Here is a 21612-nt window from a genome sequence, read left to right on the forward strand (position 1 = left end):
TCCAGGGGGCAACAAAATGATCTGTAGTGACGCCAGCAGAATGTGCGGGGTTTAGTTCTCCATCTTGGTATTGTACGAGCAACATTTCCTGAATAAATCTTGCACTGTGTTTGGAAGAGAACCAAGTGTGTGGCACCTCCATACTTATTCTCTTTGTGGCACATTGAGAATATAACAGCTACTGTTATTGTTCAAGCGCAGCTACGGTTGGATGTGGTTTACAGGAGTGCACCACTAGCTCACTGAGAAAGAGACGCACATCCTGCAGCAATATTCCTCACCCTAGCACTGAGATGAGGCCACGTTAGTCCACTTTAAACCTGCATTCCCTCAGAAAGATCAATGTATTTGCATTTTGATTAATGTCCTTTCTTCCTTCGTGTTGTCACAAGCTGGAGCGAATCAAGGCAATGGCCTCTATTATAGAACCTCAGTTAGTCTTCCCAAACCCAATAAATATTTTACAAGGATCAAGGCTTGGGTCAATTAAAGTCTAATTGTCTAAGAATATAGAGGTTACTTTAGATCCCAGAGGTTTTATCAATTGCTTCATTTATCCTATTTGAAGCATAACCATAATACCTAAAAGTAGCTTTGTATATAATGCAGCAATGACAATTGGCCAGATATTTGGGTGTGTTACCTTATTCAATAGATAATACAGCTGGGGAAAAATAGTTGAGGGTGCAGGCAGCAATTTCCTGCCTTACTCAACATGTTGGGAAGTAATGGATTTATTCAGTAGCAGCACTCTTGAACTTATACCACGGAACAGTTGGCCTTGTATATATTTTTTACTGTTTTAATAAAAAGATATATGACAGAACAGATGGAAGCTTTAAGGACCATCATAGTTACTACACAGCTCTTAGAAAGAACAACTGCTGGTTGATGGAGATATGTTACAGAGAAGAAGAATAATAGACGGGGTTCGCTGCTGGCTGACACTGAAATCGTGAAACACAATTGAGCGGAGAATAAGTTCCAACGCTAGAATCGCGGCGGGCACCGATTTGATGCCAAATCGCTGTTCTCCGTCACCTTGACAGCGACGTCAATACAGTCCGGATCGGTATTTACCTTTAATACCGTGCCCCTATTAAGAGGCTTGGAACCCTGGGGGACTTCGCCTCTGGCTACGCCCCCAGGAAACAGTATATAGGATAAGGCTCCATGTTGCGAGCACACTTCTCTCAAATGCAGTCCTGTTCTCTGTATATTAAAGCCTTTGATTACTGACCTCGCTCTCGCGTCATAATTGAGAGTGCCTCACATATCATTAGCGGGTCTGACCCGGTATTCTCTGGGGCCTCCGCGATGCTCCGCCTATGATGGGCTGCGTTCCAAATGGCGAGGTTCCATTGTGCTTTTAAAAATCGTGAAACCGGTGTTGTGGCTGCTGAGGGAGAGAGAAGGGGTATGGAAAGTGTCCAACATTGCCATAGTTTGCTGACAGGGGGGCTTCTGCCAGGGCAAGGAGGAATAGCGGGGGGTGGGCAGAAGATGGGCTGTGGGGTCGGGGTGGACGGACACGGAACACCGCACCGAACATTGCTGCAGCCAAAAAGGCAGCCATGCAGCTGCGCATGTCGTTGACACTCCACCGTGAACTTAGGGCCACGGGTTGTATGGGTATCCCTCCAGGCCACCCCTCTAGGTGTCCTCTGGCCCCAGCCGACCATCAGCTGTATGGGCGCCCTCCAGCACAACCAGTGCCATCTTGTTGGCTAGGATGAGTGTGTGTGGGGATTGTAATGTGTATATGCGGGGGGGGGGGAGGTGGGTTTGGGGTCTGTAAAGGGGGTTTGTTTTTGCGACTGTTTGTTCGCCCAATGTTATTTTCATAAATAGTCAGAAAGTAGTCTAAGAAAAAATTCCCAAAATATAAAACATTGGCAAGATTGCATATATATCAGATACAGCTGAAGTTAACTAAAACCACAGTTGCATGCCAAAAATGTAATGGCATTCCCATGGTACATACTGTGGCCAGAAAAGCCACATAGGTTCTTTGAAAGATTTAGCATGGTGGTTAGGATTGAGGAGTAGGATAAGGCTTAAACGTAAATATATATAGTTTGTATTCATTTTCACGATTGCAGGTGATGCAGTGGTAGGTGTAAATGCTTTAGATGTTGACTCCGTGAATGTAACAAGGGTGGCAGATGTAGAACAGGAGAGAGGAGAATATGGGGAGGGAAACAGGACAGAGGAGTTTGGTAACGTAGAGAGAACAGTGGAGGAGGGAATGTGTGAGGGCAAGGTGCAATGAGGAGAGGGATACGGTAATGGGGGAGATCGGAGGAGACGAGGGGCGGAATTTTCAAGAATGTTTTTATTGACTTTTATACATGGCAGGTTTACAGATGTCCACACAGAGAAACCAAAAAGAAATACCAAAAACACTACATAACTAATTAAAACCAAGGGGTTGCAAAATAAACACAGGGGGAGTGTGTGTACAGAGAAGCAACGAAGAGACAATTTCACTATACATGCCATTGGGGCTTTCTCCCCCCTTTTCTGTTTAAAAAAAAAATACATACAGAAAGGCACAACAAAACTGGGTGGGGGGGGGGGGGGGGAGGGGGGGGGGGCTGGGTGAGGGGCGCCTGGGTGGTGCCCCTGTTGTTACTTGCTGCTCCTGGTCGGTTTTCTTTTTCGTTTTGTGCATTTGCTTCTGCCTCGGCCGTCTGTCGTTCATTCCTCCTCCACTTTCTTACTGTCTGTTGCCCTGCTGTGTTCGTCATGGTCGTTGTCGTTTCCCAGGCTCGCCTTCCAGTTTGTGTTCCCTCCTCTTTCCTTCCCTCTGGCTTCCCTCCCTTACTCTCCTCCCCTAATTCTCCTTTGTTCCCTTCCCCTCTTCTCTGTCCCCCATTCCCCCTTCTCCTCCCCTCCCTCTCTGCAGCTCCCCTTTCTTTTCAGCTGTGATTAGAGGGTACCCTCTCTTGCACTGCCACCCCCCCCCCCCCCCCCTCCATTCCCGGCCTGCCCTCCTTTCCCTCTCTTTTCTCATGTCTTGGCTACTTTCCCCTGGCTCTTGGCTACTTGTTTATCTATTTGTTTATTCATTGGCCACAAACAGGTCCCGGAACAATTGGATGAATGGCTCCTATGTTCTGTGGAAGCCATCTTCCGACCCCCGGATGGTGAATTTAATTTTCTCCATTTGGAGAGATTCCGAGAGGTTGGACAGCCAGTCTGCAGCTTTGGGTGGTGCTGCTGACCGCCAGCCGAACAGGATTCTACGGTGGGCGATCAGGGTGGCAAAGGCAAGGGCGTCCGCCCTCCTCCGCAGGAATAGATCCGGCTGGTCTGATACCCCGAAGACCGCCACGTTCGGGCACATCTCCAACCTCATCCCCACCACTTTGGACATTGCCTCGAAGAAAGCTGTCCAGTACCCAGCAGGTCTGGGGCAAGACCAGAACATGTGGGCATGGTTGGCCGGGCCTCCTTGGCACTGTTTGCATCTGTCCTCCACCTCCGGGAAGAGTGGGAGTGTGTTCCATCTCCGCAGGTCCTTCTTTACTTCCTCTGTCAGACTGGTCGGGTTCCACTTGTGAAACCCCACCCAGTCATGAACGATTTGGATCCCCAGGTACTGGAATTTATGTTGGGCTTGTTTAAATGGCAGTCCCCCCAATGCTGCCCCTCCCATTTGCGGGTTCACCGGGAAGATCTCGCTTTTGCTCATGATGAGTTTGTAGCCCGAGAAGGCACCAAACTCTTTCAGCAGCGAGAGGATTCCTTCCATGCTGCCTTTTGGGTCCGAGATGTAGAGAGGGTTATCCGCATAGAGTGAGACTCTGCTCTCTGCCTCCCCTTTGGATCACCATCCATTTTTGTGCTGTTCTGAGAGTGATCGCTACTGGTTCGATCGCTAGGGCAGTGGGGACAGCGGGCATCCCTGCCCTGTGCAGCTGAAAGTACTGGGAGCTGGTGTTGTTTGTCCATACGCTCGCCATGGGAGCGTTGTACAGGAGCTTCACCCATGAGGTGAACCCTGTTCCAAGCCCGAACCGCTCCAGTAGCTCTATGAGGTACTTCCACTCGACTCTGTCGAAGGCCTTTTCTGCGTCCAGGGAGACGATCACCTCTGCCGTTCTCTCCCCGGATGGGGTCATGATCACGATCAGCGGGCGCCCGATGTTCGATGTTAGCTGCCTACCCTTGACAAAGCCCACCTGATGCTCTGCGACCACCTCTGGAACGCAGTTCTCCAGCTTTTTGACTAGGCTTTTGGCCAGTATTTTAGCGTCTATGTTTAGACGTTTAGCAGTGAGATGGGTCTGTATGACCCGCATTCCGTTGGGTCTTTGTCTTTCTTGGGTATGAGCGAGATTGAAGCCTGTGCTAGTGTAGGTGGCAGTATGCCCTCGTCAGCGAGTCCGTGAACATCTCCTGCAAGTGCGGGGCCAGTGCTGTCACGTCTTTGTTTTGTAGAAATCCGCTGGGAACCCATCTGGTCCCGGTGCCCCAGGGGCAGAATTAAACAGTTCTTTTGTGGCGGGTTTTGCAGTGATTTTCCCGCCAGCTCTTCCGACGAGTTCCCCACTACTATCAAACGACACTTAGGGCGGGATTTAACTAAATGGGAACAAAGTCCCATATGAGCGCGTTTAGCCGCGTGTTTCCCGGCGTTCGTAACGCTGAGAAACGCAATGCTCTAAAACAACACTCGCATTAGATAGGGAGCTTCAGCAGGGAACAGCCGAGGTGGCATAAAGCTCCATTTTGTGCACTAAGAAGCTCCCTCACTGGAACCCACAGTGTAGCGACTCCCAACCCCCCCCCCCCCCCCCCCACCCCACCCCCCCAGCACCAACGCATTATGGGAAGGTATTGTGAGGCAAGGTATGTCCTGTGAGAGTGAAATCTTGAAATTGTCACGACTTGGGCAGCCAAACTGAAAGAGAGAGTAATAAAATAAATAACTACATTTCCAGGCGGAGTATAGAATTGTAAGTATTGTACACTGGGGTGCGGGGGGAAATGTACTCCAGATTCTTGTTGTGTTATGTACTCTGGGATAACACAGGCTGCAACTCGATGCAGCTTTGACCAAAAGATATTCCAGACTTTGAAGTAAGTTCAATATGATTTATTGAACCATTAGCACAGTTCTCTATGAGTTCGACTCTCCTGCTAATCTTGCTATAGTAACTCAGTCTAACTAACCAGTCTGCTCTAAGCCCCGTGGTGGGTGTGATCTTCTGATCTGCCCCTGTCCTACTCTCTTAGTGTCGCCTGTGGAAAGAGACAGAGCATGTGTGCCCTGTCCTTATATATGGGTTGTGTAATGCCCCCTTGTGGTAGTGTCACCTCTGGGTGTCTTGACTGCTCTTTGGTCGTGTCCTATTCTAAGTGTTCATTAGCTGTATGTCTGCATGTCATGACATCTCCGGTGCTCCCTCTCGTGTTTACTTAGTTGTAGTGTATTTACATTCACCCCTTGTGTATTTACAGTGATGCATATCACTACAATTCTCAGACTGAGGTTTACAGGTATCTCACATTGTGATTCGCTGTAATCATCACAACAAGAATAGTTATGTTTACTTCATACACGCATTTTTAAAAAAGGTTTTTGTTAGTTGTGCCCAGTTTACTCTTTTCCATACGTTTAGAATGATTCTGACTGTGTAAGGAACTTGTCTGCTGAAAGGTATTACAGTGTGTCTGTTCCTATTTCGTTTCTTTGTTGCTAGGATCAAGGTTGCTAAGGAGCATAGCAATGCAGGACTTCAGAACAGTGCCGCAGTGCAAAGAGCTGCCCTTCTAGAATTGCTGAACTGTCTAAAACAGCATCCTGGATACCTGTGCTCCATGGAACGTTTTAGACATTGGGTTTGTTGCACAGATGGCATCCCCTCACATTCATTATTGCATTTAAAAACTGATTGTCTTAGGTTTATGGAAGTTAGTGTGATCGAGTTGAGTCAGGTTAGTGCAAGATAATAGATATCTTACTGGAGATCAGTAATAAAATCCAAATTGTCCCTTGCGTTTAATTTTTGATTGTCTCTCAATAGCACGGCAACAAATGATTACCATTAAGTAGGTCCCCAGTCTAATTGAAACAACCCCATGACTAGCCTTAGAGGAGATGTAAATACTTACACATCCTTGTACGCGGCTTAACTATTGCTAACACTGTGGCCTAAATATTCAGCAGTGTAGTGTCCTTTTCTCTCCAATAGTTTGGCTGCAGGTAGGGCTTCCTTTGGGATTGGAGGACCAGGAGGAGCAGGAAGGAAAAGGTGCTCCACATTCACAGCTGATATTCAGGCAGCACTTTACTGACAGGAAAATTATTTAGTAGTAATGTCTGAGGAATATTTGAAATATCAAGAAGGTTGTCGTTGAGTTATGTTACCTGCTGCAGCTAATGATTGAGCCGTGCACTGGGTATGGACAGCACTCCCTCTGGCTGTCAAGGTCAACTTTGAAAAAAGTATTTTTATTGAAGTTTTCATTTTAACAAATAACACAACAAAAGTACAGCTCAGCACAAGACAGACATCTACAGAGGGTAATAGGAGAACAAATTGATTCAGTGCAATCATTTGACTCAATTTGGCGCTCCTCTGCGTACCACCAGAAAGCAAAGGAATAAGGCTGTGAAAACATGGTAATATGGGGCACCCCTTCCCCGTGCGGCGATTGCTCACCACGGCTACGGGAATTCAGGATACATTTATTGCGCTATGTTCGGCCGCGCACCAGAACATATCTTCCTCGATCCAGCAATACCAGAGGCACCAATAACTGGCTGCAATGTCCTCCCCTCAGATACCAGACCCACCTTTACCCCTGTAGGAACCAATCATGGATTCTTAAACATCACCAGAACAAACATTTATAAAAACATTAAGCAAAAACCCCAGTTCTAGAAGGAGGTTTTACATAGATCACACAGCGCCATATAATCCCAACCTCAAGCACAGTACAGAACGACCATCGTTTCACATATTTATACAGTTATAAATTTGGATTATGGTCAGTGCAGTCGCACTTCCCAACACACTAAACAAAACAGGATAGAAGGGGGAGCTATCAGGAGAAAAGTTCTCAGGATAAAAGAAGACCAAGATACAAAGCTGGATCCATATTCCTCCAGCATGAGCCCATCACCAAGGATGAAAAGAGAAAAAGCTGCTTGTTCAGAAATAGGAACGTTCCAATCATAAGGGGAGGGGGGGGAGGCAACAGGATATTAACCGCATCACGGGACCCAACTCAATCCCACGTCCTCGTGCACTTAGGAGTCAATAAACCAAGGATATTCAAGCACATCGAAAACTCAGCCTCCCAGGCTGTCCCCAGTAAGAGCCACGACAAAAACGAATAACAAGGAATCCAGTCCTCTCATGACGACCAGAATTCTCCGACCATTGGGATTCTCTTTTCCCGCGTGCTGCATACCTCTGCCAGCAGATTTGCCAGCAGCATGGGATGGCTTCAATGGGAAAGATAGAATCCTGCCGCCAGTGAACAGCGTACCACAAAGAAACATGCGGCTGGGGACCAGAGAATCTTGCCCCATCTGCACAGGCAAAGGAGTCATACATGGATTCTCAAACTTCAAAGCAACAGGAAAAAAAGACAAAATTAAAGCCTGATACAATTATCCCTAACTGGGGGCAAAATTAAAGCCTGATACAATTATCCCTAACCCTACCATCCACCATTGTACCAATCATCCACCTATCGCCCGCCATGGCTCCCATCATCTCTATAAATGAGATACGGCATGCCTCTCATGTACTCCCCTCTCATGGATGCAAGGATTACAACATATAAACTTAAAAAAGGATAAGACTGTGCACAAACCACACATCTCTTTACCGATTCATTATGGATTTTGCTAAAACAGGATAACAAACGACCTTTGTCTTCATGCTCAAACTTCACACACCCTTGTCTGGAGCAAAAACAACAAAATTAAATCAACAGCACAATCACAAGGGAACAACGTCCAGGATTATTGATGAACTGCAGGATATGAACATCATCTATGTCGCTTAGAAAGGCCAAGGCTATGACAGGATCACCGAACAACACTCAGGATATCTTAAAGGTTCCATTGAACGAAGCATCGTCACCTACGCCACTCTGTCGCCCAGAAACCCAGGCCCCGGCAGGGGTGGGAGGGGGGGGTCTATGACTCAACGTTGCCAGCCACCTGCAACACCTCATGACGAGCATCGAAGACAGGACAGCATAAGACCAATAATTGGGGCCTCCAGATGACCCCAGACCTTGAACACTGGATGCAATGTGCTCCGTCAAACCTTCATCAAGGATACTTTGAAGTTCATCAAAGTGAACACCAAAAACATGCACCACAGGGCCGAGATTACCATCCAGAACATCATTCACAGTAGCAGCATCATCCCGGTGAAACAGCACCGCCGAGGCGTAAGCCCCCGCACCAGCAAACCCGCCACGGCATGCTAGGCCGCAACCCAGCCATCTCCAACTGCCCCAATCAAACAAAGAGTCTCTCTGATTTAACTTGGCTCTTCACCACCAAACCCTGAACAAGATCATCTGGGGACATAGCGCAAGACATATATCCCCCCCAACAAAAAGTAATTATGGAATGTGCATTAGGATAATGTAAAGGATTAAAAGACGAGTGGAGCCAGAGCTCACAAAATCAGCCGTTTCCATGCTCACATCACTTGATCCTTCCTTAATCTTTTTTTATCCTGATGCACAACCCGTAATTATTTTTCTGGAGTCCATGTCCTGTGCTATGTTCCTGGAAGATCCTGGTTATATCTTGGTGATGAGGAACCGAGGTAAGCTGTCGGAGGTGGCGGAGTGGGGCCCAGCTTATAGTGGCGGTTTTGCTGGTGAATGGACCTGCGCATCCACGATACTGTTGGCATCAAGATGATGGGTGCTATTGCGAATGATGTTGTGGACGATGGTCTGAGCTCCATGATGCAGGTTGATGGGACTCCATTGATGAACTGTGAGATTTCCTTAAGAGAATGGATGAAGCGGAGAAGAGAATACTGTCAGTCGATAGGGCAGTCTCCTTGGGAGGGCTCACCTTCAGTCTTTGGAAATCCTGTACGTCGAGTATCCTGGTCGATTTGAGGAGCTGGGGCCGGACAGAGAGTGTTCATGCACCCAGTCTTATAAGACAAGTTAGGGATGAGTTCCCAGCTGAATTTGAGAACTGGCTGCCATGCTTTCACAATCCTGATTTAAAGGTTGGCCGTTTCAAGGTCGACGGAGCACATTGTATCTGGTCTTCGAGGCCTGGGGTCAGTTGGAGACCCGACCACTGGTCCTACACTGTCTTATCCTCGATATTACTTTTTTCTGGTTGGTGATTCAGATGTTGTTGGAGCAGGGGGAAATGTATAACGGTGCATGCTTGGGTTTGGTTGGTTGATGCTTGATTGGCTGGTCTTCTTGGCTTGGTCTTCAATATTTACTTGGCAGTGGTCACTTGAATGAGTATGTTAGGGCAATAGTAACTGTGTTTACCTGGTTGAGTGGAGGTTACATTGGGTGGTGGCGTAGGTTAACCTTCCCCAAGACGTTCCCTTTTAGGGGCTTCTGGCCTGTTCTCCTTCTCCAGATGGGGTTCCATTGGGGAGGTAGTAGTAACCTGTGGATTGCAGGGTCTGGGTGCGAGTCTGAGTGCTGTGGGTCAGTGTTGTTGGAGTGTTTCTTCGGTTAGAGGGTTGGTCATAGAATTTACAGTGCCGAAGGAGGCCATTCGGCCCATTGAGTCTGCACACCGGCCCTTACAAAGAGCACCCTACTCAAGCCCATGCCTCTATCCTATCCCTATTAACCCAGTAACCCCCAATTAACCTTTTTGGACACTAAGGACAATTTGCATGGCCATTCCACCTAACCCGCACATCATTGGAACCCACACAGACATGGGGAGAACGTGCAGACTCTGTACAGACAGTGACCCAAGCCGGGAATCGGACCTGGGATCCTGGAGCTGTGAAGCAACTGTGCTAACCACTATGCTGCTGTGCTGGCCCTAGACTGTGCAGACTTCCAGACTGTTCTCCTTCTTGAGGCCTGGACCCCCCGTGGAGGCTACACCGTTCTGCCCCTGGTATTCTTTTTGCAAAGGTACTAGACCTGGTCTGACATTCTTTGGATAATCCTGATGTTCCTCACTTTTTGATGTTTCCTTCCTTACGTGGGTAAGAAGGGCGCTGATATAGGCTCCGATTTGTACTTGGGAATTTCCCTTATGGTGGGAGGGTGCCCAGCTGGTGGGTGCCTTGATGATTCTTCCTCTCCTGGTTGGTGGGTTTCCTCGGTGGAGGATGGTGCGAATCTTCCAGTAAAGATGGGGCCGGAGAACTGCCTCTGGAGAGCAGATGTGGCTGGAGAGGAGTGTGGTCTGTTGCATAGCGAGTTTTAGCATGATGTGTGTATCCTTGGTTTCCTGGCTCCTGTGTACGGGACTGTATAATATCAAGCCGTGCCTTGTATTGCGGGCGGTACCCTGTTGTTCCCCTTTGCTTGGAATATTCCTTCTTTGCCTGGATTGTCTTGAGAGGTTGACTTGGGTTTCGAATGTGCAGTTTCTTTTTTGTTTTATGTTGGCGGGTGTGTGCCATAGAGCCATGTGCTGATGGTAATGTCCTGGTTATCCTGTTATTCCAAGATCTTTTGCTCTCGGTAGTATTTTTTTATTCTATCATTGTTGAAGGTGGAAGACACCGACCGCAGTGATTACACTCTGAACAAACTGTACGTATATATGCTGGTCTTCTCCTTATAAATGTGTGGAATCATAAACCCTCTGTACTGTGCTGGGGTTTGTGTGTTCTATGGTTAGAACGAATATCTTTGCAAATTTTTGTCATTTTGGGTTTAAAGAATTGTTTACTGGCTGCTTTAAAGATACAGACAGGTTTTGTATCAGAGAAAAAGATGTCATAATGTGCTGCTGATGCCTCTGTGGTATGACTGGAGTTGGGGAAGATATGGGGCTGAATTCTCGGTTTGGGAGATTATATTCTCCCGCTGAAGAAGATTTGCCTCTGATTTGTGCTTGCACTGGGAGTGGTCACCCAGAGGCGATTCGCTATTCCTTGCCATTCAAATTTATGCATGATGGGGATTGTGAGGGACTGCGTCCCGAATCCCGCTATCGGGCTGCCATTTTGAGCAGGCGCCCGGACAGCAAGGCCGGTGGTTGGCCCCCCTTCGCAACGCGATTCCGCTGCTCCTGATGACTGCGCTTCCTCTTTTTCTCTGCAGAAAGCACTTTACTGCTTTTGATGTGGACAAGAGCTGTTAATCATAGCTAGATGTTTATAAACATTGCAGTTAGGTACACAGAAGGATACTTGAGATCCATCCGTCCAGGCCTCAAATGTGAAGGAAAATTAAATTAAACAATTCAGATAGCTGGCTGTGTGAAAGCTGTCAATCACAGCCTAGTACATGCAATTTCCCACTGATGTGAATGAAAGCCATGCAATCAAAGATCTGTGGGGGTTTAAACTCTAGAGGTGTGATTTTCACACTGTAGGAATTTACAGCTGCTGCTTTATCTGCCTGAGGCAACAGGTGAAGGGCACAGGTGAGTTTTAAAGCAGTATTTTTTTTTCACTGTCTGGATTGCTGTCTGCCTCCCAGGCAGGGGGCTCTGTTATGGGGGATCTCTGGTGGGGGATTCTGTTATGGGGGCTCTCTTACGGGGGGGTGGGGTCTCTGGTGGAGGCTCTCTTATGGGGGCCTCTGGTGAGGGGGATATGGTGGGTATGGGGTAGTCAAAATTTGCATTATTGGGGGAGGACGCGGGTCCCCTGATGGACTTTGGGGGACCAAGCTTGAAGACCCTTGGCCTAACGCAAGGTTCATGCCCACGCTGGGAAATACCTGCACCAATCTGCACCCATGTGAATAACGTCCCAGAGAGCTAGCGAATCACGGAGGTGTGGAGAATCCATTGTCCAGCCTGTTAATAGTGCAGGGCACAAATTTCAATGCCGCCACTAGCAGGGGACCGGGACATCGGAAACAGGTCGGCTTTGATCCTGTTTATCCCCGATCCTGGATTCCCCACCACATCGGGAACTCCGCTACCGGCAGTGGGTAGCGGACAATCCAGACCATGTCCTAGGGCATGCACGAACATGGCGCAAAAACCTTATCCTATATTTTCTTTGGCTGCATGAGCATTCGCTACATGTGAAGGTGTGAGCCATTTTACCATGTTTTCATGGTTTTATCTTCTTCTCCCTCTGTCTCTAGCATATTTGTTGGTACATACGGAGGTACCAAGTTTGATTAAGTTGAACCAACTATGTTGTTGTTCTGTCTTTTTCTGCATTTGTGTATGCTGTGGCACTAATGCTGTGTTGTAACATTTCTTTTGTTGCATTTTGTAAAATTGGAAAAACCCAAATAAAAGTATATATTTTTTTAAATCCTGAGTAAAGTTGTAAGTGTTTTTGATGAAGTACATATAAGGCTAGTTAGTGAGAATACTGAAATCTAGTTGACGTGGCATATGCTATTATAAGGTTTCTATTGCCACACGACTTGAGGTAGTTGCTATGGATATATAGATATCGGAGAAAAAAAGAAAATGTTATCATCGTACGTTTATAACGGTATCCAGGTATAATCTTTCTACATAGCAACTGGATATCAGCAAAGTTTCTGGCTGATGATGGAGGAAATTTTCCAATGACAAGTTCAGAGGCATTTGTGAAATATGAACATCATGGTTGTTAACATGCAGCTGGAGTGGCAGCACAGTGGCGCAGTGGTTAGCACTGGGACTGTGGCACTAAGGACCCGGGTTCGAATCCCGGCACTGGGTCACTGTCCCTGTGGAGTTTGTACATTCTTCCCGTGTCTGTGTGAGTTTCACCCCCACAACCCAAAGATGTGCTGGTTAGGTGGATTGGCCACACTAAATTGCCCCTTAATTGGAAAAAAAAACATTGGGTACTCTAAATTTAAAAAGAACACTGCAGCTGGAAGTCCTTTCAATGGTGGACTTTGTGAAAGGAATCGTGGGGCGATCGATTAAATAGTGCATAAAGCTTTTGCCAATAGACCAATCTGTGCTCATGTAAAAAGCTTACCAGCTGTTTGAAAGACGTGGGGCGTGATCTGTCGGCCTCGCCACGCCCGACTCAGGACACGACAAGGCTGGTAAATCTGGTGAAAGGCCTCTCGCAAGACTTTCTGGCTTTATCACACCTCGTGAGATCTAATGAGATCTCGTAAGGGGCCGCAATTTGGATCTCACCCATTGAAGTTGGGATTCAGATTTGCATATTCAGCTGAGCAGTTAATCTCACTTGAACATGTCTACACTGGATTTACCCATCCCCCGGGATTTAACGGTCTCGCCTCAGAGACCCCGAGCAGGCGCCATTTAGCACTGATTTCCATAAACGTGAACAAGGCGTACTGGCACTTGAGGGGCCTCCCAGACAATCGGTGGCCCCTGGGTGGTCAGGCTCTGGGCAGGGTGGTATCCTTGCATCCTCAATGCCACCTGAGCACCCTGGCAGTGCCACCCGAGTGTTACCCTGGCAGAGTCAGGATTCTCAGATACCACTGTCAGGCTGATGGTGTCACGGTGCCCACATTGCATCTTGCCCATGCCGGGATCGGGCCCGGGGGTGCCCTGCCCTTATGAGGAGGGGTGCTCGATGACCCATATTGGTGAATTGGGTAGGATTCCAAGGCCATGGAAGGAGGGGTCGAGAGATCAGTGCCCTGATCACTTCCTGCACTGGTGAATGGAGCACGTTGGTGCAGGAAATGGGGCTAAGAGGGGCCTCAGCGGGGCGTTCCTTGCCAAGGGCCAGAACTGAAGCAGAGTCCCGTTTAGTCGCAGGGTGGTTCTCGGCGATGCCTAAATGCGCCCGACACGGGACTGTTTCATTTCTGTTAAATCGCGCCCATGGTCCCTATCAATAGTCAATGAGTAAACTCCCAAATCACCTCAGTACAATTGTCCTCCGGCTCTAGACGGTAGTACAAATAGTTCCGTTAACGATCACAAGTGAATGCTTTAGATGCAGACCAGGTTTCCGTCAAGGTTGAGGTCTCTGAGAAAACTCAAGAGAGTACTAAGGCTCTGAGGTATAAGACCATTGGAGGTAGAATTTGATTCAGCCAATTTTGTAAAAGAGAAGGTTATAGGAATTGGACTGGTTATGATGGTAAGACAGTACATGGCAATCGATTCATTAAGGTTCATTCCTCACGATTAATTGGAATTCATTACTTAATCTCAGCACCTGAGCAGCTGATGAAGTAAACAAGGCACTTTGTACCTCCAAATGTTTGTGTTTTGTGATGAAGACCCTAAGGCACTGCATATGGCAGACCAATGACTAGCCAGTGGTAATGTGAGTGATCAGGAGATACAGGACTGAGCTATCACATTCAAATCAAATTGTCCAGAGTGGATACTTGGATGATATATTTTACGGAGGGCTCCACTGAATGGAGGGATGTGACGACTGTGGGGTGTGCAGGAAGGGCTGCTGGCAAGTTGAAATATTGGTTTCAGGATGATGGACAACAGTAGAAGTCCATTGACTGGCAAAATGGGATGAAAGAGTAGAAAGTAAGAAGTACAATGAAAGTATGAGAAGTGAGTTCTGAAATGATTCTTCTATCAGTAAATGATCAGGTACCAGAAAAATAGCCTCCCATAACACAAGAGGGAGATCTTGCATATAGTAATCCTGACAGAAATAAAAGTGAAGTAGAATCCATAGCTTAAATACATTAGACAATTAAATAAAGACCAAAAGTAGCAGCAAGAAGTAAAAATCCTCCTGATTGTGAAGTTTGGCTTCCAATAAACGTGAAGGTAATCCCAGAGTGGAATGACAAAGGGAGTTGTTAGATAGTTGTTAAAGGTTATTGTGAAATACTAGGTAAAGGTCAACCAGATATGTTGTGAGGCTCGATTTGTACTGAAAAAGTCCTTGTGGATGGGACTTTTAAGGTTAAAGTGAGGCTAATTGGTGGATGATACTAATGTTGTAGAGGATTCTCCCACAGCTGGAAAAATAATCCTTAAAGTCTTTTTAGCTCTTTTGGCCACAATCTCATGAGAGTGCAGATCAATCGACATGAAAGCTGCATTACAACTGGTTGATACTTTTCGGAGAGAAGTGTTTCTGAAACCACCCAAAGAGGCAATACAGACAGATTGAAAGCCATGGAAACGAAACAAAAAGATCTATCGCCTGAATAATACTTCCAGCAAGTGGTATTTTTGCTGAAATTTGTTTTACTAAACATAGATTGTACTCAACTAAAAGCAAATCTGTGGATGTTTTATGGATATCATATATTAAAACGTGCAGGCACCTTCAGGATGTTATTGTGGAATTAGAGAAATATGTTAATATGATTAGAGTAAAATTTAAAATTGAAAGTCAGGCTTGTGGAGCTTTTGAATATATTTCTTCAGATATCCAGAAAAATCGGTCTGGAATGGATCATCAGTTTGGTTGCCCATGTCCCATTGTAAAATAAGGTGAATTGGTAACAAGGTAAGGGTGGGGGGGGAGGGGCTGGGGGTACAAAAAGATCAGTTTGTGCCCAGGCTGATCTCATTCAGGGTGGAATTGGGAGGATAGCAATGAAATCCCAGCAACGCTGGTCAGTAAGTTTAAGAAAAAGGTTAGCAAAGGGAATAACCGGCTGTGTTCCCCATCACTCTCATCTCAGAAGATATACACGTCGGGAGAGGAAAGGATGGTAGTTGACTATGATGGCTCGCCGATTAAGCACTCACTTTTCTGAGCTTACTCCGACAAAATGGCTAATTGAGTAAGGAGAGCAGTAACTGTTGGCACTGTCCCTACCTTTCCAGGAGGAGAGAGCAAAAGCAGCAGAGAAAGTTGGTGACATTATTGAGTAGCTAAAGTGTGGAATGCTAAAAGGCCATTCTACGTACAATTTGGTTTCATGGATTCTGCCCAATATGTTTAGTCTCCTGGGGAAAGGTTCTGTAAAGTTTTCTCAGTTCTGCAGAGGTTAAACGTGCAAATCTCCAGAATGTTTATTCAGCCTTCCAACATCCATTGTTTAAATTTTATTGCTCACTTTCCGTAACTCAAGATCCCAAGGACCTTACATTCCTCAGTTGAAGGAAAATGGAAATAAATAATATATATTTTTCATCAAAAAGTATGAGCCACAAATAGTATCATGCAATTAACAGATTGAGGGCATGATTCCTGACAATCCAATTACAATGAACCTGCGATAATAATCCTTTAACACTCATCTAGTTTATAAGCCATTTAACAAGAATAAACAATTGCAGAGCATGTTTTTTTTAATGATATATGTATTGTTATCCATTTGTAAGATTACAATTTACCACCAGGTACTGGTGTCATTCATAATGGAGCAAATTATGTATAAATATTTGTGGAGAGAATAACTTGCATTCATATGTTGCCTTTAACATATAAAGACATTCCCCAGGGTTCCTTCCAGAGGAAAAAAAATGGATGCCAATAAGTGGGAGAATTATGAGAGGTGACTGAAAGCTTAGTCTTAAAGAGAGGTTTTAAGAGGATCTTAAAGGCGGAGCAGATTGAAGTGCTTAACAGGGATTCCTCGAGAGTAAATCCAGTGTTCAGGGTTTTACGGAAAGTGGGATTTCGTTCCCACCACCAAAAAGATCGGCACACTTGTTGGTTGTCCCGCATTTTCCCTGAAATGTTAATTGGCTAGAGGCCACTTGGGAGGAAACACCACCTCAGAGATCTGCTGGCCAATCTGGTTGGTGATTACTCTTTAGTTTCAGCTACTATATTCATATTGGACCTATGCACGAGGCTAGAACCTCTTCTCCCTCCACATCTCTGTTTCTCAATCATGTGATGTTACATCAGCATCATGTGCTTTTGGTGTTAACCCTTTACTCGACAGACCACCTGGGATTCGACTCATTGGGATTTTACTGTCAATGTGTTTGATCTCCAGTGTTGCTAACTTGATGATAAATTAGATATGGAATTATTTACCTTTGACTGCGTTATGACCCGACAGGAAGCCCGAGGATCTGCATCCTCAGAGTCCCTATGGCCTCACCTGAGTACAATCTACCCAGACGAGGGGGACGGAGTTACCCCCTTAAATCAGAGACTGCTGGATATAAATAAGTCCGGGCGCGGGAGTTCCTTTGGGGAGTAGGAGGTGTAAATATATAAGGAACTAAAGCTAACTTTTTCTACAGTCGTTGCTTCTGAGTGGTCGCTTGCCTGAGACTTTACAGACTGGTTGTTCAAATTTGTAAAAGAGTTTAGTTAATTTTGTCGGTTTTGTGGCTGGTATTTCATAGATATAGAATCCATGCAGTGCAGAAAGAGGTCATTCAACCCATTGAGACTCCACCGACCCTCTGAAAGAGCACTCCACCCAGGCCCAATCCCCGACCCTATCCCCGTAACCCCACCTAACCTGCAGTTAATTTGATTTCCATAGAATGGAAAATATGTAAACAAAATAAAGGGCGTAATCTTCCCAAAAGGGGACAAAGTTCCCGAGCGACTGTGTATAGCCGCGGGTTTCCTGGCACTTGTTGTGCCGAGAAACACATGGCTATTCAATGCGCATCGCTTTGAATAAGGGGCCTAAACAGGAAACGCCAGGCCAAGGCCGCACTTTGCCCCATTTTTTTCAATGGGGAGCTCCGCTCACCGGAATTTCCCGTTGTAGCAAGAGATCAGGACGCCATTTAAAAATGGCGTCCCGATCTCCGAGGGACCGAAAAAAGAATCCCCGACCTCCCCCAGCCTGAACACAACAATGGGAGCGTCCCCCACCCCCCCAACACCCACGCCGGGCAACCCCAGCCCGATTCTTCAGTGCAGCATTGAGAGAGGTCTACACTCCCAGATATGCTGTTTTATGATTGAGTGGGAACGTAGGACTTGGGAGCGGGAGTAGGCCATTTATCATTCATGGCTGATCTGGTTGTGGTGTCACCTCCACTTTTCTTGTCTGCCCTTTTGGGTGGGCATAATATATCCCTGGAGATAATTTCATAGTTGTCCCAATATTAATCACTCAACTAACAAGACTATTTCATCATTATCATATTGCTCTTTAAGGGACATTGTTGTGTGAAATTGCCACATTTCTGTTTACAACAATGACTACACGTTCAAAGCCACTTCATTGGCCAATAGCTTTGGCTTCCTGAGGTCCCGGTAGGCGCTATCTCAGTGCAACTTTTTTTTTTTCTTTTTGAAGAAGTGTGAACCATCTGGGGGTTCACCGTTGCAGATTAAAAGGATATTTCGCCAGTCTGAAGTTATGAAATGCATGTTACAGAAAATCATTGTAACCCAATTTGTAACAGCAGAAACAATTGGGTAAATTCCCATGCTGATTTGTCTGAACCTGGTATGAGAGCGCCTGGCCAAAGTGTATCGTGGCATTTTCCGTGTCTTTAATGTGTCAGAGAGCTGAGATATCATTCTGGTATTTGCGCTGTTTACCATTACCCTGCTTTTGTTCATTTGAATTCATGAGGTTGTAGTTCAGATGACACCTATTGATAGCAATAAACTAGTCAGATATTAAAGCACTTCCTCTGTGCCATTCCCCAGCAATTTGGCTGAACTGCCTTTGACTCCACTGGTGAGCACATGTATGTGAGAGGTCATCTATTCTTTGTTGTTTGTGTGTCCGGTAACAGCAATTGGATTGTGAGGTACGTTTTGCTCTGTATAAAGGTTATGTAAAAAATTCCTGGTCATCGGTCAGAATTCAGTACAATAGTTTTACAAACAGAGCAAAATATACTTTGCGCTCGACTGCAAAGAGTATCTAAGCAAGAACGGGGAAAGCACACTATAAAATTACAGCTAGAGATGAAAGCTCAGTCTGTTTTCATAAAATATTAATGTATCTCAAAACACGTGGTGGCCCTATCCAGCCTGGCAAGGTGCTCAATGTGATATCTCACTCCTGTCACAAGCTTGCTATATTGCTAAGGTTCTGGGCAGTTTTTAAAGCATCCTTAATTGTGATGTAATAGTTATTACAGTCTTTCAAATTCAGAAGGTTCCAGAACAAAGCACTGCGCTGTTAAATATGCAGCACCTCAGCAGTTGCACACAGTTTGTTTTTTTTGTTAAACGTCTATTTTTAAAAACAATCCGCAATAAAGCACTGGAGTAGAACTGGTGATGCGTGGACCTGTTTGCAGGACATTTCCTCGAGTTGCATCTCCCCAGAACTTTTGCACAACTGTCAATGATGAAAGGTTGAACACAGGACTCCACTGAGGAGTTCTGTATACAGACAGCATTTTTCATGATGATTAATGTATCCGTTTGATTTTACTAAACTGGCTGGGATTTCTCTGAGGTAAGTATCTCTGAATACGCCCTCTTCTGTCAAATTATCCTCCTCCTTTCAAATTATTGAGCTCTCAATAGGCCAAATGTGTCAATAAAATAACAACAAGCTCCTATGTACATTTCTGTTTGGTTTCCTGACGGATAAGAAGAACGCTTAAGCTGTAAAAATACCTTAAAGGAGCTTATATTCCCAAAAAGAAGTGTTTAGGATAGAGTCATGCTTACAGAATACTGAGAGGCCTAGGTAGAGTGGACCTGGAGAGGATGTTTCCACTTGCAGGAAAAACTAGAACCCAAGGGCACAACCTCAGACTTAAGGGATGTTCCTTTAAAACAGAAATGCAGAGGGATTTCTTTAGCCAGACGTTGGTGAATCTGTGGAACTTTTTTCCTCAGAAGGCTGTGGAGGCCACATCACTGCGTGTCTTTAAGACAGAGATAGATAGGTTCTTGATTGCTAAGGGGATCAGGGGTTATAGGGTGTGGTGATCCACTGTGTTTACTGTGTGCACCTGTATTAGGGGATGTACAGTAGGACCTACATGACAGGTTCGCCGGTAGTCCCTGCCGGCTAGCTCCGCCCACAAGGAGCCGTATAAATAGGCATGACTCCTCCTGATCAGCCATTCTGGCAGCTGCAGCAGGAGGCCACGCATCTGACTGTAATAAAGCCACAGTTGTACCAATCTGAGTCTTTCATGCAATTGATAGTGTATCATAGGGAGAAAGCAGGAGAATGGGGTTGAGAAACATCAGCCATGATTGAATAGCGAAGCAGACATGATGGGCCGCATGGCCTAATTCTGCTCGTATGACTTATGGTCTTATGAGGCCAACTTTAGTACAATATGCTAGTCATTTAGTTACTAAAAGGGATGAGTAGTATGTGACATTAAACCTATGCTATATATTTTCAGTAAGCAAATTTGCAATAGTCCCTGGTGACTGTAGGCTGCTTTCCCCTTTGAGGGGGAGAACTGACTGGTGGTGATTTAACCTGAGGATCACCTCACCTCAGGTGAGGGGCAAGATTGAGAAGGCAGGGCCTTCATGAATAATCCCAGGGTGTACAGGAATTGAATCTGTGCTGTTAACGTAGCTCTGCATCACGAACCAGCTGTCTAGCCAACTGAGCTAAACCGGCCCCCGGTTGATATATTATCATCCTGCTGTTAGTAGTTGCAGTGAACTGTTGTACTATCAGAGTGTTAATTTGTTCCATACAAGTGTCCCCGTTGGTGATTTTTTTTTAAGAAGAGCAGGTACAATCAGTTCCAAAAAGTTATATTTTTGTGCTCTTACTGCATTTGGTTCCAGTAATTATGTCTGAGACAGGCGGCTGCTTATAATCCAGATAAAATATATTAGCACACCCAGAGATCAAAGTAGGCGCAGAGCAAACAACCCCATTCTGTGCATTTCACTCTTGCTTTTCTTCCTTTAATCTTCATTCTTTTAGGAGCCGCAGTGGGAAAATGGATTTGGATTTAATGAACATGTGTGTCCTAGCAGGAGGTACACTTGCCATACCCATTCTAGCTTTTGTAGCTTCATTTCTACTGTGCCCTGCAGCACTCATCCGATTCTATTACTGGTAAGTGTACATTCGTTCAGCTTTAGTGATGATTATATTGTGAAGGTAACTATATTTATTAATTCGCACAGAATAAGCTACTTGGTTATCATTGCTGTAAAATGTACAAAGGCCTAGAGGTCCAGAGGGTTGGTAATGCTGACCATGCTGAGGTTTACAGGTCCTGCGGAGGGGTCTCTGTGAGTGACCTTTGTAGATGGTGAATCTTCACACTTAGAACCCTGGAACTGCCAACATAAAGTAATTAGTTGAAGTTAGGCTTCCTTCCATGGATGAGGAATCTGGTTACCCCAGGGCCACCTGATTTATGGAGCCTCTTTTAAGATGTAAAATAAAATTCCTCACCCCATGCTCCCCCCAACTCATCCCAGTCTTCAAGTGTCCGGGCCGTGACTCTGGCCTCTCAGTCTTTAAGGGATTTTACTTCTGCCGTTACTAACCAGCTATGCCTGATGAGACCAAACTAACCTGTGCTGGTACTGCACTAGGTCCCAACTCCTTGCAATCCTCCAAATTTAGGGAGTCCTTGTTCTGCTCATACGTCCACCTCATAGAACATAGAACATACAGTGCCGAAGAAGGCCATTCGGCCCATCGAGTCTGCACCGACCCACTTAAACCCTCACTTCCACCCTATCC

General features: G+C 45.8%; 1 protein-coding gene across 3 annotated transcripts in view; it reads left to right on the top strand.

Moving 5' to 3' along the window:
• LOC119973054 (monoacylglycerol lipase abhd6-A-like) overlaps positions 1-21612 on the top strand; it is a 107540-nt gene that overhangs the window by 30786 nt on the left and 55142 nt on the right. For 2 of the 3 annotated variants that reach the window (XM_038810503.1, XM_038810502.1), the window contains exon 2: positions 20839-20973. In XM_038810503.1, the coding sequence (XP_038666431.1) occupies positions 20855-20973 (119 nt within the window). In that variant the 5' untranslated portion in view covers positions 20839-20854. Of the gene's footprint in view, positions 1-19112; positions 19387-20838; positions 20974-21612 lie in introns of those variants that run through there. The other variant, XM_038810500.1, reaches the window with a different exon arrangement.

The sequence above is a fragment of the Scyliorhinus canicula genome, chromosome 11 (genome assembly GCF_902713615.1).
Source record: "Scyliorhinus canicula chromosome 11, sScyCan1.1, whole genome shotgun sequence".
Lineage (NCBI taxonomy): Eukaryota > Metazoa > Chordata > Chondrichthyes > Carcharhiniformes > Scyliorhinidae > Scyliorhinus > Scyliorhinus canicula.